Below are 16,728 nucleotides of genomic sequence, written 5' to 3' on the forward strand. Positions count from 1 at the left end.
GTCGGTGGGCTCGTCGGGCTGGAACCAGTTCCTGCGTCGGAGTTTTTCGGCGGATAGTTGGAGGGAGTGGCGCGTGCCGGGCTCGTTGGGGAGTACGGTGATGGCGCCGAGCCAGATGGTGAAGTCGCTGACGCCCTTGACGACGGTGTCGCCCATGTTGGAGATGAGGATGGTGAGGGTGGGGACGGCGAGCAGAGTCCAGAAGACGAAGACGGGCTTCCCCGCGTTGGAGGCCGGGTAGAAGTCGCCGTAGCCGATGGTCAGGAGGCTGGTGTAGGCGAAGTATAGGGAGCCGAAGTACGTCCAACCCTGGTCGCGGTGCTCGGCCTGGTGGAAGACGGCAGCGCCGACGAACCACAGGAGCAGGGCGGCGGCGCTGGAGAAGGCGAGGGCGATCCATCGGCGGCGGAGCTGGGCGGACCGTTGGATCTTCCGCATGAGGTGGAATTCCTGCTCGCGGCGCTGGAGCTCAGTGAGGCCGACCTGGTCAAAGTGGTAGGTTTGGAAGAGGCCGAGGGAGATGGTGCGGCGGCCGCGGTCGACGTGGCGGACGGCTTGCTCGCGCGTCTTCTCGGTGATGCGGGCCTGCATCTTGTGCTTGCCGCGCTCGAGGAGCAGGCTGCGGATGCTGCCGACGACGAGGCCGACAGTGACGATGCCACCGATGGCGTAGGGGAAGAGGATGGAGCGGCCGGCGTGGGTTTTGGGGGAGAAGTCGGTGCCGAGGCCGACGGTGAGGAGGGTGAAGTCGGCCCAGTAGACGGCGTCGAGATAGAGCCATCCTTCGATTTTAGAAAAGATCAGCGCGCCGACGAGCAGGTACACCATGAACGCGATGGTTTGCAGCATGAGGGTGCGCTGGCTCATGGTCAGGCGGAACTCTTTCGGGTAGTGGTGTCGGATGGCGCCGAAGACGGTCAGGGTCATCAGCATGGAGATGATCATGTACTGGCCGGCCGCCATGATCGCGTAGTAGTATGCCTGGGTCAATGAATGTCGTTCAGGTGGGTCAAACCGGAACACGGAGGTGTTCGCGACCACCACGAGGGCAATGAGCAGGACTCCGGAGATCATCCAGCCGATGATGGTGATGGGTTGGGCGATCGGAAAGGGAAGTCGACGGGCCATGTTGAGGAGAAGGGAGATGTTCGCGATAAGGGCGAAAGCCAGAGATACGGCGTTGATGGCGATGAGCCTGGGAGCATTAGTCGGCCGTCATAGTTGTAGTCGTGTATCATCTGCTCACCATCTTGGATCTTCAATGCGCTCTGCCAAGTTCTCTGTTTTTCCTTCCGGTATGTAGCTCCTCCAGCTCTGTACCAGAGCACATATACTGAATGCGTTCGCTATCGGACCGAACGTGCCGGCAATGAGTGGGATCGCAGTCGATGCGAACCACCACCGACTGCCATATGATTGATATCAGCCGGCGCCCACCGAAAACACCCTCGTTCAAGCGTTCATCATCGGAGTGTTCTTCACGCAGTTCTCCAGATACACACCTGGGGTCCAGAAAGTCCTGCTCCTCCTTCTCCTTCTGCTTCTGCTCGGCAATATATGGGTCGTCCTCCAAATTGTCGGCGGCATTGGAGATAGGCTCATCTACGCCTGGGTCGTTCATGACTGTGGAGGCGCATCTGGTGCATAGGAAATGATCATGGCGTTGTAATTTAAGAGGATAGAAGTTCTACGTTCTACCGTAGAATGGTATTTCGTTATTTCCAGGCCATACCAGACAATCTCCGCGACGATGAGGTTGGAGGTGTTGGCTCTCTCGGACGCCGCATCCCTGTAATCCATGACGTAGTGATGCAACCTTAACCACCTGGTCGGGTCTCGAATATCACAGACAGAGAGCAACGACATGCGTCTTTCAATCCCAACATCGATGCGAATGTCTCATTAATTGCGACCGGTATTCGCTGGCACCCTCTGATTCTCCAGTGCTTTTGCCATAGATGACAAGTTCGAAGCTGGTCCCCAGCCCTAATCTCCAGCCCCGAAATGAGGATCGCCGCACGGACGGAGTAAATGGCACTAGCACGATTGGAGCAAGGCGCCTTAGAACCACCGCTAGTATCCTTTAAGTAAGGCGTTGTTTATGATCCTCTGATTATCAACTTCTTCCTTCGCTCTCCGAGTCGACTTCTTCAAAAACATTGATTTTCGTGACAATTTGCACTCTGGTAGAGGTTTCTTTTGCTAGAGATTAATGCACACCGAGATTTAGAGTTATATGTACCGTTTGGCCCTGCTTTGAATGCTTTGAATTTTAATGCTTTTCGTTCAATGACTTTAGGATCCCCTGCAGCAAGATGGCCGGACCGACAAGCCAGTTGGATGACATAGTGATATGACCCCGCGCAAGACGCCTTGAAGGGGGCCAAAACGCATTGATTAATGAAAAGAGAAGAACATATGGTACTTGGAACACTAAGTCAGGACGCTTGTGCGGGTCTTCCAGATGATGTTCTTGTCCTCCTTTCTAGAGGCTGCCTCCACCCGAATATTCTGTCTCAACAGCACGGAGAAGAGCAGAAAAAGCAACAAAGGACAGGAAGAAAAGTTCAGTATCTTGGAATTGACGCGTTTAGCCCAACTTAAGTCGTTGGGTTTCGTTGAAAGACGCGGGTGTTGTGACTGCGGATCATCGGATATATGCTTTACACTTTGTGTGAGCATAGTCCTCGCGTCAATGAGCCGCACTCATGGATTTTGCAGCCTGATTCATACAGTTGCGAGATAAGACTAAAGGGTAAGGATAGAGTGCTTGTCTGACCGGTCGAATGGGACTTGATCAAGGAGATATTTTCTTAGGGTGTATCAGAGTATACATGGACTTAGACAGTGCAGGATGCCGGAACTGAAGCATCCCAGAGTATCAAGGAGCTGGATAGCCTTAGGCATGTTAGCGAGCGATGTCATCGTCGGCTCACATGACTAGAAGGGCCATATCACTGCTTAGACGGTTCTAGACCGACTGATTTGATCTACTATGCGTTGCTCTGTGGTTATCTTCCACTGGCAGCGGATCTAATAACACATTCTACGTAGCCCCCGGGTAACCAGCAGTAGAGCACATGTCTGTCGAGTTCTCTAAGTTATCAACACGCCGCTTCCTCTTTCCTCTCTTCTATCTTCCTCCACCTCCCACTTCTTTCCTTTTTCTTCTTCTTCTTCCTCCACCACCACCTCTCACTCGTTGCCTCCATCAGATTCCTCTTCCCATCCCCAGTTAGAACAGGAGTTCCTTCTCGGCAAAGTTCACAGTTGATCGATCCAACTTTCAAGCATCTCGACCAACTCTGGGCCATCGTTATTTCCATCCCAAAGGTAGCAACGGATTGCCGCACTCTCGAACTCCAACGCGATTTCTCGCGGTCAACCAGAAAGGTAAGTACTTACTTGGTCAATATTCATCCTTTTGTCGCCATCGGTGCATTCCTCGCTTGGAAAACCTCGCCGCCTTGGTTCCATCAGTCATCGTTCGTTTGTAAACGCACCATCAATTCCACCTTTCACTTTCATTTTAAAACATCAGACCGCATAACCTGCCATCACTTACTCTTCGTTTGTAAATACCGCAACAACCCTCACCTCGTTCATCAACTATTTCTCAGCTTCTCACACGGGTACTAATATTCGCTTCATAGCCTAACATCGCAAGATTCTAGGATTTCCTTGACTTCCTTCACCATGTCGCAGCTTTCAGGCGATGCCCCCTCCGAGAAGACTGGCGAGAAGACCGAGGAGAAGGGGGAGAAGCTTTCTCTTCAAGACCTTGCTGTAGCATGGATGGAGGCCGCTGTTGCGGCCTTGGACAAGAAACAGGCCGAAGACAAGGCCAAGGCCGATGGTGAGGGCTCGGATGATGGGGACTCGGTCTCAGCGGAGCCGGACGTTGGTGTCAAGGTTGACTTCGAGAAGCTCAATAAGGAAGCCGACGCATCCGATGACGACAATGGATGGCAAGACCCTACTGACTACGATTACGAGGCCTATAAGGAAGGTCGTGCTGCCCTTCTCAACCCCCTCGAGTCCGAGCAATCGGAGCGAGCCGAGCGTCGGTGGGCGTCCAGCGCCGTTCGCTACGAGTGGAGCGATGAGTTCGGAGACGTTGGCCCAGCCGATCCAGAAGTCGAGAAAGCGCTTTTCGATAAGCTGTTCATGTTGGGGACCGGAATGAATTTCGACCAGTATTCCTACGAATGCGAAATCAAGGGTCCGTATAATCCGGGCCATATCTCGACTGTAAGTCTCCCTATCGTTGTTTACGGATATCGCCCCGCTAATGTTATCGTCTAGTGGGAAGATTCTGGTATTCACCCTCAAGTCCTTGAGAATGTTGCGCTTTGCAAGTTCAATAAACCCACGCCTGTGCAATCATTCGTTATCCCCGCTGCACTTGCGGGACTCGACGTCGTGGCAATCTCGCAGACTGGTAAGTTTATTGACATAAATCTCCCCGCGCAGCTTGCTTACTTGCGATAGGCACTGGCAAGACGGGTGCATACCTCCTCCCTATCATTTCGCGCTTGATGGGGAAGGCGAAACAGCTCTGTGCGAGGCGAGCTCCCAGTCCAGAGATCAGAGTCAAAGCAGAGCCTCTCGTTCTTGTGATCTGCCCGACCCGTGAGCTTGCGATTCAAGTCTTCAGGGATGCCTGTCGCTTCGCCTATCGCTCCATGCTTCGTCCCTGCGTCGTTTATGGCGGCCAGGGCAATATGATGGATCAGATTCGGAACCTTCAGATGGGATGTGACATCCTCATCGGCACTCCTGGTCGTCTTCGGGACTTTTGCTCCCGCCCTACTCTGATCACTTTGCGCCGTGTGAAGTATGTTATCCGACCTTTCATAACCATCGTCTCACGCTTCGGGGAGAATGCCACTAACCCATCCTCAATCACATAGATACACTGTCGTTGATGAAGCCGATGAACTTCTGGAAGAAGACTGGAACGAGTCCATCGATGACCTCATGCGTGGCGGCGATGTCAACGAAGATGCCGATCACGCTTACCTCATGTTCTCGGCAACATTCCCGCGCCCTGTCCGTCATCTTGCCGGCAAATACATGTCGAAGGATTTCGTTCGTGTCAAGTGTGGTCGGATTGGTAGCGCCACCAATAACGTCTGCCAGCGAATCATCTGGGTGGATAGGGAGAAGAAGGAGCAGTGCCTTCTCGACCTGCTCAACACGCTGCCGGCGACGCGCACCGTGATATTCGTCCGCTCGAAGCGTTCGGCTGACATGTTAGACGACTTCTTGTACCGCAACCAACTCCCTTGCACGTCTATTCACGGCAACAAGACCCAGGCTGAGCGTGAAGATGCGATGTGAGTGCCCGAACTAACTTGCAAGCCTCACCATAACTAATGCTCATATGCAGGTTCAACTTCCGGAAGGCTCGTTGTCCCATTCTTGTTGCAACCGGCATTTCCGCTCGTGGCATCGATGTCGTCAACGTGATGCATGTCATCAACTACGACCTTCCTGCCGCGGACCAAGGTGGTATCAAGGAGTATGTTCATCGCATCGGCCGCACCGCGCGCATGGGCAACATCGGCATGGCCACAAGCTTCTACAACGACAATGACGAGGGCCTCGCAAACGATCTTGTCAAAATCCTGATGGAGAATGGCCAGACGGTCCCGGAATTCCTCGAACAGTACAAGCCTGAAGACGGCAATGTCAACTTTGACTCCGACGAAGAAGGCTCGGTAGATTCCTACAAGGACTTCCATGCGCGCAGCAGCGACAGCGAATCCGGCGATGATTCCGACGCGTCGATGGCTGGATCCGCTAGCGATGGCTCTCGTGCTGGCTCTCCCCCCCCCGCTCCATTCGAGCCGGAGGAGGAGCCTGCTGGGTTCGTACCTGCTGGTGGAGACGACGACTGGTAAATCCTTCCTTCGTCACCATCACCGCGAGTAATCCCCAATCCACTGAAGACCTATCCTGACCTGTCTGCGCGACTACAATCGATGTCTCTGCTTCCCTCGATTACGATTTTCTTAGATTTGCGCTTCCTTAGCTGCCTACCCGTCTCAGACGTTCCATAGCTTGCACGCTTACCTTATTCGCAAGCTCGCCTCACGGCTCTCTCATCGTCATGTCCCCTCGGGTATGAATGATGGACTACAGTCACATTCTTGCTGCGAATTCATCGAGCTTATAAATCGTTCATCCCGTTGTCGTGCCGTCAAGGGACGACTCATCAATGCTTCTCTCAGCGGATCCCAATCCTTTCCAGCTCTCCCCTCTGCCCGTTTTCGTTTTTCATTAGCACTAGCGATCCAGATCTAGCTTGTCACGTTGAAATGGATCGCAGTGCAAAAGCTCGTGCGGTTTCCAGCAGCCCTCACGGCAATTCAGTCCTGGGGAGTGCATCTCATTACGAACGTTCAGCTTCACAATCGACACCGTTCTCGAGTCATCGGCTGGACGTTGTTGCGGACACTCATGTACTAGCTCATTGGAGTCCCTTATACCCAAAGAGTTCCTTTAAAAAAAAAATTAAAAAAAACAATCCAAAGGTGGTGGTGGAGGCTTCTTAGCAATTGGTTCAAATGGGACAACCTCACGGTTGATGGATGTTGGTTTTGGCCTGTCGGTTACTGGACATGGTCATACAAAGAGAGAAGGACGACAGAGCATCTTTATTCTTGTGTTAATAGGTTATGGTGTTGCAGACAGGCAGAATAGGCAATAAATCTTCAAATAATTGGGTGTGCGGCTGTGATGTTTGTGATTATCTATTCACTGAATTCAGTGTTATTTGACATGATAATATGCGTATCCGACTCTAACCTGGATTTGGCATTGATCATTTTCTTTGAAGGCCCGGACTCGCTTCATATCATTTCCTTTTTGCCATATTTCCTCAACAGCTTTTTCATTATCGAAACCGCACCGCTGCGGTACGATCCACCAAACAGCGCATTATGGTTGAGGTGATGGTACCTATTTTCGATCAATCTCCGCGTCCTCGCAAACACTGGCAACACATCGCAAACTTACAGCTCATACAACTCCACCCGGTCCTCATACTCCTCCACCGGCTCCGTCTTCTCCACCACCGCCCAATACTCCTCCCAAAACCCCGCCCCAAACCCCCCAAACATCTTCATGATCCCATGATCGAACTCACCATGCGCATACGCCGCCGACGGATCATACGCCACCTCATGCACCTCCCCCTCCTCAAACTCTCCCTTTCCCCCCTCCCCCCTTTCAACCCGCCCCCTCCCCCAATTCCCACTCCACAAATCCCCATGCACCACCACCGGCACTACCCCCTCCCCCCCATTCAAATGCCCATCCCCAATCAACCTCCCACATACCTCCCTCTGCGTCCGCTCCACTAGCGCCCTTAGTTCCGCGTCCGCACCATTGTTCTCCTCGCACGCGCGTAGGATGGCGCCGAGGCGCCGCTCGCGGAAGAACGACTCCCAGCTGGGGTCCCAGGCGTTGTCTTGCGCGGTATCGCCGCAGTAAGTGGGGCGGGAGAAGCCGAAGCGCGGGGGGTTGGGGGCTGGGGTGGAGTGCAGGCGGGCGAGCTTGGTGGCGAGGGAGGGGGTGGCAGGGGAGCGGGGGGCGGAGGAGAGGGTGAGGAAGGAGGTGAGGAGGAAGTGGGTGGTGGGGGAGGAGGAAAGAGTACCGAGGGCGTGGGGGCGGGGGACGAGGGTGGGAGAGGCGGTGGAGAGGGCGAGGAGGGAGGCGTGTTCGCCTTTGGGGGTTAGTGGATGGAGATATGAGAGATGGGGGTGAGCGGACCTTCGAGCATCGCGCGACCTTTCGAGCCTTGCGCGCTCTTCATGAACCAACTGCGTGTTCGGCCGTCGGAGAAGGTGGTCGTTATTTTAGCGTTGCTGGCGCTGCTGCACCCGCCACCCCCTGCACTACTGAGGGTGGTGTGGGCTGGGTCAACGCCTAGGCCTTCGGCGATGGCGGGGTCGAGCTTCATTTTGGGCTGTGAGGAATGGGGATGGTGCAAATAGGTTTTGGTGAAGGGGTGTTTGAGGAATGATGGATTTTGTATCAAGAAGTATTATGATCAATCAAACATCATCGGGCTTCAGTTGGGAATGCTTCCCCTCAGCTGCTGCATCTGATACAGCAGAGCGATGACGTAATGACCTCAGGGCAGCATGAAAATAAGGTGCCTTAATTTATAGGCCAGAATATCTTGTTGCCTGACGGACTATCCAATCACCCTCTGAGGGGGACGAAATTGAGTTACCTTTCTTGGCATTCCCCTATGCACAGTTCCCACGATCTTAACCAGAACGCAGCGGAGAATTCGCCAAAACGGACCTCTAGTAGTTGCTTAGTTAGGAAAAGAGTATACTTTTTGGTATTATGCTGTTTTTGAGCGAATTGGGCCTGCCTGTGATGGTGGTGATGGTTGGGGAATGCCAAGAGACGTAACTCAATTTCGTCCCTCCCAGAGGCACAATCACTTGTCAAAACAACGTCTAGTGTGTCGAAGTTGGAGGTTCGTGATGAAACACTTTGTCGCAGGCGAAAGGATTAGATCTAGGAGCCTAAGGCTACAAACTGCATTAATAATCTTGCCATGAGTCTCGTATATCTGCAGGGCCAGGGAACCGGGCATTCACATAGAACACACAACTTACAGATAGAATCTGAGGACCTGCGAAATTGCCGCCGAAAAGGGCGGTTTGTGACGCTGTTTTTGGCGGCATTTCCACACGACCTGGTCACGAAAATCTTTCCTTCTCCCCAAACACCCCTGGATAACACAGACGTGGGCTCTTCGGACGGCGAGAACGAAGACCATGACTCGGACCCTCCGCCTCCCGAATACGTGTTTCAGGGGCGTGCACGTCTTGTAGATGCCTTCTACGGGCCGGACGCTGACACGCTTGATGGCGAACAGAGAATCGGCCGACGGATCCAGGTCACAAAGGACATGATAGCACTTTGGGGGCTTTGGGAGCCGAACCGCCGAGGGAAGAGGTTCGACTGGAACAAGGATACCGAAGACATCGTTGTCGACATTATTGAGAAAAAGCAGGAGCAGGGCTCCAGTCCATGTCTCAACGAAATGAAATGTCCGACTGGTGTTTGCATCATATGCCCAAAATTGCATACTATGGTAGACGCAAGTTCCGGGGTATGGATTCGTTGAGACTTGAGACGTCACCTAATAAATCAACACCTGAGTCATCTGCCTGAAGGGGTTCCTCTCTCCTGCACATGGAACACGTGCGGAAGCAGTTCTGCCTTCATCGACATTGGAGCCTTCCTGATCCATATTGCCACGGTCCACGATTACGACGTAAAGATTGGACCCTATTACTTTGAGCGTTTCTATCGCACGCGGAGCCCCAGTATCCTGTCCATCAAGTCGAAATCTCAGCCGTCGACCGCGATCCTGGCATTCGATAAATCCGAATATCCCTCTTAAACTAAAAGAAATTCTCCCGTAGACCGCTTCTCCCAAAGAACAGAATGAGCTAGTTTACGAAATTGCTGCTAACACAACTCCCAATTCGTTATATCACTAGTCCAAAAGATGGGAAATGCTGTTTGAGTGATAAAATATTGAACGGATTCCATGGTCAAATTGGTTTTCTAAGTCTATACTATGGAGTGCTGGCCAACGACAAGCGTAAATCGTTTTACATCCTTCTTTACCCTGTGTTTATTAAGTTCTGTTTGCCAGATGTTTATAGATATCACAGGGGAACATGGAAGAAGCGGAGAAAATTCTACTAGTACCCCGAATCTGCCAAAGTCAACGCAAAATATAGTCTAGCGAACAAAGAATAATGTGTTCTTCGCGTTTCCTATGTGTATCTCGTCCTTTATCCTCGCAGGCATAAATACCTTTCTCCTTGGCCAGTCGAATCATGTCAACTTCTACATCGAAAATCTAAAATTGTCTTCTTCATCCAACTCTAACTAGGGCGTTAGCTACTACAAAGACACCAGTCTAGTCCAGCTTGAAGCACCGCCGTTTCCTGTCAGTATGAGCTGCTCTCCGATACTAGTGTCCGAAGCCACATCTTCAGTCTTGAGTGAGAACCATAGTACGGACGATGCTATTGTTGCTCCGCCATTGGATGAGCTTCAGAGCAAAGAACAAGGAGAGCTCATTGACCTTGTAGTCCGGCTCCGTCGCGCGGGTCTGAGCTCAGTGCTACAACTTCCGCAGATTGTGGTTTGCGGTGATCAGTCTTCTGGCAAAAGCTCAGTCCTTGAAGCGGTAACCGAGATACCATTTCCACGCAAAGAGAATCTTTGTACTCGCTTTGCCACCGAGATCAGTATGAGGACTGATTCGAACTCAACGATATCTTGTAAAATCAATCCTCATGACGATGACCGCTCAGAGGACGCGAAGGATAGACTACGAGCATTCGCACGGACCATCGTGAATATAGGTCAATTGCCGACAATCATCGATGAAGCTACCAAGTTGATGGGCCTAGACGAGCGACATGCGTTCTCCAGGGACGTACTTAAGATCGAAATCTGCGGTCCCACTCGTCCACAGTTGTAAGTATTCCTGCGTCCACCTTTGCTTCCACAGCTCCGACTTACAGACAGTCAGGACTCTAGTGGATCTCCCTGGTCTAATCCATTCCGCGAATAAGTCGCAATCCGATGAAGATGTCCAGCTCATCAAGAGCTTGGTTGATGAATTTATCTCAGAAGAACGCACGATCATTCTGGCCGTCATCTCGGCGAAGAACGACTACGCCAATCAAGTGATTCTCGATCGGTGCCAGAAAGTTGATCCTTCTGGAGCTCGCACCCTGGGTGTCATAACCAAACCGGACTTTCTGCGCCCCGGATCAGAAAACCAGAAGAAATGGCTCAATCTTGCCCAAAATCAGGACATTTACTTCAAGTTGGGCTGGCATATGCTCCGGAATCGTGATGATGACCAGCACGCTTTCAGTGCCGATGAACGGGACATGCAGGAGACCATCTTCTTCGACGCGGGGAACTACCGCATGATCCCAACCCAAAACAAGGGCATTGTCTCCTTTCGTCAGAGGCTTAGTACCCTTCTCTATCAACACTTGCGGGATCAGCTGCCAGGACTCAAACATGAGCTCGACGAGCTGGCAACGCAGACTTTGGAAAAGCTCGAATCCTTGGGCAAGAGTCGTAGTACCCTGCCAGATCGGAAATTCTACCTGATGGAGATGTTCACGAACGGCCGAAACCTTCTCGATATGGGCGTGCGAGGGATGTACGAGAGTACCTTTTTCGAAACGGCATCTCAATCTCCCAGAACGAAGAAGGGAAAAAAAAGTCATGTCTGGAACGAGCGAAAGCTGAGGTCCATGGTTCAGAACACGAACATATATTTCGCGAAGAGCATGCATGAGAACGGCCATAAGTTTCGAATCCTAGATGATGGTGCAGAAACTGATGGCGATGAGGCGAGCGGAGACATCAAAACTCATTCACAGGCGATTTCCTGGGTTTTGAAGACCTTGAAAGAAGGTCGTGGACGCGAGCTTCCCGGAACTTTCAACCCAATGCTGGTTTGGCAGCTCTTTTGGAAGCAGTCCGAAACGTGGGAGCAGCAAGCGAAGGCTCACGTCATCCATATATCGGAGGTGTGCATGCATTTTGTGCATTTAGTCCTGGATCACGTTGCGGCCTCGGATGTGAAAAGAAAAATTCTTGACAAGAGCATCAATCCAGCTCTAGTCAATTCCCGTGATGCAGCCTTAAGCGAACTCAAAAAAGTCGTGGATGATAAGAATCGGCATCCCATCACGTATAACCACTACTTCACCGACACGCTGCAAAAGCGCCGGCAAGAGCGTCTCACTAAACGGCTCACAGAGAACATTGAGAACGCCACTGTCTCTGTCACGGAAAAGACGTTTATGGCTGGTCCTGGGTATGAGGAGAGGTCATACATCAATCCAGCCGTGCTGAAATCGGCTTTGCAAGAGACGACCAAGCCGGATATGGACGAAGTTTCAGCGGAGGAGGCACTCGATGCCATGAAGGCTTATTACAAGGTATGATGCCTCCCCTTTTACCTCTACTTTCCTAATCCTTTTAATCATTGCATGCTAAGTGAAAATAGGATGAACTTAAGTATTTCATCAATGCTATTACGAAGCAAGTGATCGAAAGACACCTTGTCGCACCTCTTGCCGAGATCATGTCCCCGGTAGTCATCGTCACATTCACAGATAAAGAGATCATGCAGATTACGGAGGAGCCAAAGGACATCGCATCGCTTCGTGAGCATTTGCAGTCTAAAATGTCAATACTCACTGAAGGGCAGGAGGCATTCCGGCAGACAATGTGGGAATTTTAAGGGAAGAGTACAAGGGGACCCGTACAACATAATAAATAAACAGTAACTTAGAAGGTTTCAATAATAACTCCGTAAACACTCAACTAATATAGAACTACCAATACAACGGATTGACAGGGGTAATACAAGGCTCTAAAAGTGCATGGAAATAGAACAGGCTTCTTTGCCTAGTGCCCGTTTAGCAGTAGCAAAGTTGTATTGTGTAAGTTGTGTCGTTCTATGTGGATGCCCGGTTCCCTGGCCATGCAGATATACGAGACTCATGGCAAGATTATTAATGCAGTTTGTAGCCTTAAGCTCCTAGAGCTGAAGCCTTGGTCTGCGACAATATCTTTCAACTTTTTAACATAATTTCCCCAGACGTTATATGAAGACTTGTCTTGTATCCGCCTTACCGAAGGGGCTAAGGTGATGATGTAATCAAGCAAGTCGTAATCTAACGTCTGGCATTGCGAGATAAGATCCGGCCGTGTTCTCTGACCCCGAGGTGTTCCGACCGAAGCGAATGCTCGGGGCCGCGTACGGAAGGATTCCTGAAAGGGTTGAGGAATGATTCGGGAAGTCATACGCTTGGCAGTGGTTGGTAGTGAGTAGTGACATTGGTCACAATTCTGAGAGACGTCGTCGATACCAACATCGCGGATCCTGGCCTTCACCTGAATTGGATGGCGCGTTTAGTCTGAAACCGGTGGCTTCTTTTCCGTGGCTTCCCCAAGAGCAAGGGTACCTCGATTGACCTAAATGCGCTGTACCTGGTTTCAAAAGATGATCACTGGTGGCTGAATAAGTGCGACCAACCGTCTGGAAGTCTAAATTGTATGGATGACCTCTGATTTCAGCAATAGGCAAGCGGTTTTCTTTGGTTCATAGGTAATATGAAGGTCAAGAGGACTTAATCTAAGGATATTTTATAGAACGAGACCAACATGCGCCATGCTTACAAGGACTGTACACACAAGTGAAGGCATCTTTGAAAACAACTTTCCAAGACTGAAAGCGCCGCATTCCCATTCGTTGCAACTGTGTATAAAGGTAATGGACTGGACAGTTTTGATGCCAGGTTCGACTGGGTTCGAAAGGATGAACGAGACTGGATAGCCAGAACAACGAGCGAGGAGTGAGTGGAGTATTACGCGAAACTGCTCGATTCAGGTTCGTCGGCAAACTATATCATCTGTCAGAAATGACCATCTTTGCTTACAAAGGGAGGTAAGTAAGAACGTATCTCAACTACTTACATGCCAGGTATCAATCCTCAGTACTAATTCTTCCGCGGTTACGGAGATAGGTGTCAAAACTCCAATAGTAATGATTTCGTTCAACCAGTAATATTTCTCCGACCCGGTCTCGAATTGGACCCGTAAGTGCAAATTGCTGCCTATTGTGGGCCCGCTGGTCCGGAGGAAAATGACAGCACCGTCGTCCGTGACAACATTATATCTCGTGTCTGCACTGAAGACGCCAGTTAGAGGATCCACCATGCCCCAGTCCGCGCCCACGTCTGCGATGTTTCCGTTGATAAGGGGTCCGGTCACATTGCCGCCGACGATGGGGATTGTCTTCCGAATGCCAGCGGGGCCGGGTCCTTGGCCGGCGGCGATATCGGGGGTACACAGGACGAATGCCGTGTATAAGAATTTCAATCCTGGTGCCGCGGGTGTCACAACAGCAGGAGGAACAGAATCCTGTGCGGATACAAGCTGGCTGGAGAGGAGCGAAAGCGCCGAAACGACGAGAGTAAGCGGAAGCATGGTGAGCGATGAACGGCCGAAAAGACTCGAATTGGATAATAGTAACGAATGTTGACTCTGAAGCTTAAGAGAGAGCGAGGCGTGGGCGGTTTATACTTAAACAGATGACTGACCTTCAGCACCAATTTCCTGGCCAGGTCCTGCCGAAAGCTTTCCTGGAACCGGGAATCCGGATCTATATGGTGCTATTATCTCACCGTCAACGGTGTCCAATCGCCTTGGCAGACTCAAATTGGACGTAGTCTTAGGCTCGAGTCTGGATTGTTGACCTGATTTTGGGTAGTTGACCGCTCTATTGGTCGGTGTTAGAGCGGTTCGACGAATCTGAATAAAAGCGAGAATGATGCACCCTATCTATCCGTGCCTCGTGGACTTACCTATGACGGGTATCGACTAATTATCGAGATTACTACGGAATATGGAGTACGTATTCGAGAATCGACATGTGGCTCCTGCGGATATGGAAAAGAAATAGAGCTTTCTATGGCATCCAGTGGGGTAGTGACACTAGGTACTATACTACTATTGGACCAAGCAGATTATAAGCACCGTTGGATTGTGGATCGGGGCCGACGACTACTGTTAGCAATGGTACCTACCGTGGATGGCAAGGATGCGCCTGGCGAGATTGCTGAGAGTCGAATCATTGCGGTCGTCTAGGAGATAGTCCCTTCGACTTACTTCCCTGCTCAGTACTGTCTCAATGCAACCATCGATTTATGCTATTGATGCTGTGCTCCTTGGAGAAAAGTGAGTCTGTAACATCAGTATCTTGCTGATGATTCGAACTGAAGCACACTATAATAAGCCCAAGGAAAAATGGTCTTCGCTAGTCGTGATCGAAACTGATCAGGCAATCCTGCATTAATCGTCGATCTCTTAAAACTCCGAGTTAAAAGAAAAGCTATTGGGATAGGAGTCCGTGACAGGCCGTGATAGCGGGGACGGAGTTAATAATATATGATGAGCCGATGAGGCCATGCCGCCTGCCGGGCATGACGGACTGGATGAAGGTATTGCGCATTTGCGCGTCTGCATCGCGAATCTCAACTAGTGGGGCTAACCCACATCCTCATGATGGTAATCAGCAATTCAGCATAACAGAGATTCCATCTTCACTTTTGCTTCAGATCTTCAAACATTTCTCCCTTTTCAATTAGTGTGCCAACCAGACCTGAGAAGTGAGAAAAATACAGTAATCAAGAATCCCGGATATCGAGGACTCGACGTTGCAAGGTTGAAGCCTGAAGACCATCTGGCCCGTGATTCAGGGGCAACGCCACGGTGGAAGTTAAACGCGGTTAGGGCGTTACTAGGCCAAAATGGCTCACTTCTAACTTTCTAAGATCCAACGCGAATTCATGATTGTCAGACATCGAGACAAGACTCAAAGAGTGAAGAGATATGATTATTCGTCCCCGACCAATGGCCATCAATTGATTGTGCCAGGGACTGGTTCATTTGAGGTCTAAATAGCCAATTAGCTATCCGTAACGGTCTTACAGTTACTCAATCGTTGGAGAACTGAGAACACATTGTGAAGCGGAATTACGTGCCAACGACCCTTGTGTTTCTTAGCGAGATAAAGTTCAGTCTTGGCAACGCCACTCACACCACTTAAAGGTAGTAGAAGCTTTTCGAATTCTTAGGTTGAATCTTCGGTTTGACTTGTTTGTTGTTAACTAGCTGCTACCTACATACTGGCATTGGGGAATCCCCTTCGCTGGTGTTCGTTTGGCCGGGGGTTTGACAAGGGTTAAGGGGAATCGCGCAATGACCAGAGCCTCTATGTCCGGGGTTGGACATTGTCCGCGGAGGAAGCGTCAGTCTAGCTAAATATAGATTAAACCGAACGCTGACGGTCTACCGACAAAGGGAACCTGGGGCACCAATCCCTTCCCCGGCACATCCCTTTTGTTCATGTACCCAGTCCCCTTCTTAACCTTCTCGATAAAAGCGCAGCAGATCAATACCAGTTAATCGAATGCTGCTTCTTGCTGATTGTTTGAAACCAGAGGATTAGTTACTATCCATATTCCATAATAATTGCAGTAACTCACTGGGCTGCTTCCACGACAGTGGTAGGTTATCAATCCATATGAGCTTGGAGTGGGCTGATCCGTTCCTAATTCAGCATCGGTTATGTAACTCTGTTCCTTGACTCGATCTTCACATCTGTTGGGAACTTGGGACTTCTCAGAGTTCTTTTTTTCTGTCTCCCTGTCTCCCCGAGTCCTCGTTGCCGGGCTGTCGGCACCCTCCGGCTTCACTCTTAGGAACAGCCACTTCCACATCAACCCGACCCAAATCTTGATACGACTAACGACATACTAATGTGTCCGCGTACACGCTAGCGAGCAACGACTTTGCTATCTTCGCTGCTATCCAGGCTTCAAGTAGCCTGGACCCTGGAATCATGGAGGTCCCTGGAATCTTGAATGTATCATGCAGACCTCAAGCACATTCTCCTGTTCTCCAACTCCTCGCGAATCCGAGATCAGGAGGTAAAGATGGGATGACTTGACCACGTTCCAAGTTCCGCTAACCTGGTTGTCCATAAGTTCCCCTTGAATTGATCTATTATTGGTCTCTCTGAGACGGGATAGAAGGAATCACGCCACGATTGACCAAGACATTTCTAATTCGCTTAAG

At 50.8% G+C, this 16,728-nt stretch overlaps 6 protein-coding genes across 6 annotated transcripts in view; 3 read left to right on the plus strand and 3 right to left on the minus strand.

The window, feature by feature from the left end:
• P152DRAFT_508286 (voltage-gated potassium channel) overlaps window positions 1–1,944 on the minus strand; it is a gene marked incomplete at its 3' end in the record, with an annotated part of 2,685 nt that extends 741 nt beyond the window's left edge. The window contains exons 1-3 of the mRNA XM_033682578.1: window positions 1,503–1,944; window positions 1,247–1,405; window positions 97–1,195 (exon numbers count right to left, since the gene is read on the minus strand). Of these exons, the coding sequence (XP_033532573.1) occupies window positions 97–1,195; window positions 1,247–1,405; window positions 1,503–1,621 (1,377 nt within the window). The 5' untranslated portion in view covers window positions 1,622–1,944. The remainder of the gene's footprint in view (window positions 1–96; window positions 1,196–1,246; window positions 1,406–1,502) is intronic.
• Window positions 1,945–3,795: 1,851 nt separating this feature from the next.
• P152DRAFT_400197 (putative DEAD/DEAH box RNA helicase) lies at window positions 3,796–5,906 on the plus strand (the record flags this gene model as incomplete). The annotated part of the gene is made up of 5 exons (XM_033676557.1): window positions 3,796–4,251; window positions 4,306–4,441; window positions 4,492–4,837; window positions 4,914–5,339; window positions 5,393–5,906. 5 exons carry the CDS (start codon window positions 3,796–3,798, stop codon window positions 5,904–5,906), a joined length of 1,878 nt encoding a protein of 625 aa, XP_033532574.1.
• Window positions 5,907–6,733: 827 nt separating this feature from the next.
• P152DRAFT_438609 (phosphotransferase enzyme family protein) lies at window positions 6,734–8,069 on the minus strand. Its single transcript, XM_033677616.1, has 3 exons — window positions 7,780–8,069; window positions 7,024–7,732; window positions 6,734–6,966 (listed from the first exon to the last, which is right to left on the minus strand). Exons 1-3 carry the CDS (start codon window positions 7,967–7,969, stop codon window positions 6,858–6,860), a joined length of 1,008 nt encoding a protein of 335 aa, XP_033532575.1. The 5' UTR covers window positions 7,970–8,069; the 3' UTR covers window positions 6,734–6,857.
• Window positions 8,070–8,214: 145 nt separating this feature from the next.
• P152DRAFT_72353 (uncharacterized protein) lies at window positions 8,215–9,321 on the plus strand. The gene has a single exon (XM_033683207.1). The coding sequence runs from the start codon at window positions 8,582–8,584 to the stop codon at window positions 9,155–9,157; it is 576 nt and encodes a 191-aa protein (XP_033532576.1). The 5' UTR covers window positions 8,215–8,581; the 3' UTR covers window positions 9,158–9,321.
• Window positions 9,322–10,000: 679 nt separating this feature from the next.
• On the plus strand, window positions 10,001–12,447 carry P152DRAFT_489969 (uncharacterized protein; the record flags this gene model as incomplete). The annotated part of the gene is made up of 3 exons (XM_033682148.1): window positions 10,001–10,530; window positions 10,586–12,020; window positions 12,089–12,447. The coding sequence occupies 3 exons, from the start codon at window positions 10,001–10,003 to the stop codon at window positions 12,323–12,325; spliced, it is 2,202 nt and encodes a 733-aa protein (XP_033532577.1). The 3' UTR covers window positions 12,326–12,447.
• A 727-nt stretch (window positions 12,448–13,174) lies between these two features.
• Window positions 13,175–14,200, minus strand: P152DRAFT_438613 (uncharacterized protein). The gene is made up of 2 exons (XM_033677617.1): window positions 13,564–14,200; window positions 13,175–13,490 (listed from the first exon to the last, which is right to left on the minus strand). Exons 1-2 carry the CDS (start codon window positions 14,074–14,076, stop codon window positions 13,455–13,457), a joined length of 549 nt encoding a protein of 182 aa, XP_033532578.1. The 5' UTR covers window positions 14,077–14,200; the 3' UTR covers window positions 13,175–13,454.
• Between the last annotated feature and the right edge of the window lie 2,528 nt (window positions 14,201–16,728).

This window comes from Eremomyces bilateralis, assembly GCF_010015585.1.
Source record: "Eremomyces bilateralis CBS 781.70 unplaced genomic scaffold P152scaffold_15, whole genome shotgun sequence".
Taxonomy (NCBI): domain Eukaryota; kingdom Fungi; phylum Ascomycota; class Dothideomycetes; order Eremomycetales; family Eremomycetaceae; genus Eremomyces; species Eremomyces bilateralis.

Coding starts and splice junctions, on each gene's coding strand:
- P152DRAFT_438609 (XM_033677616.1), bottom strand. CDS start 7,969: ATGAAGCTCGACCCCGCCATCGCCGAAGGCCTAGGCGTTGACCCAGCC. Junction 7,733..7,779: donor AGGTCGCGCGATGCTCGAAG/GTCCGCTCACCC, acceptor TAACCCCCAAAG/GCGAACACGCCTCCCTCCTC. Junction 6,967..7,023: donor CGGGTGGAGTTGTATGAGCT/GTAAGTTTGCGA, acceptor GATCGAAAATAG/GTACCATCACCTCAACCATA.
- P152DRAFT_72353 (XM_033683207.1), top strand. CDS start 8,582: ATGAGTCTCGTATATCTGCAGGGCCAGGGAACCGGGCATTCACATAGA.
- P152DRAFT_438613 (XM_033677617.1), bottom strand. CDS start 14,076: ATGCTTCCGCTTACTCTCGTCGTTTCGGCGCTTTCGCTCCTCTCCAGC. Junction 13,491..13,563: donor TGAGGATTGATACCTGGCAT/GTAAGTAGTTGA, acceptor CAGATGATATAG/TTTGCCGACGAACCTGAATC.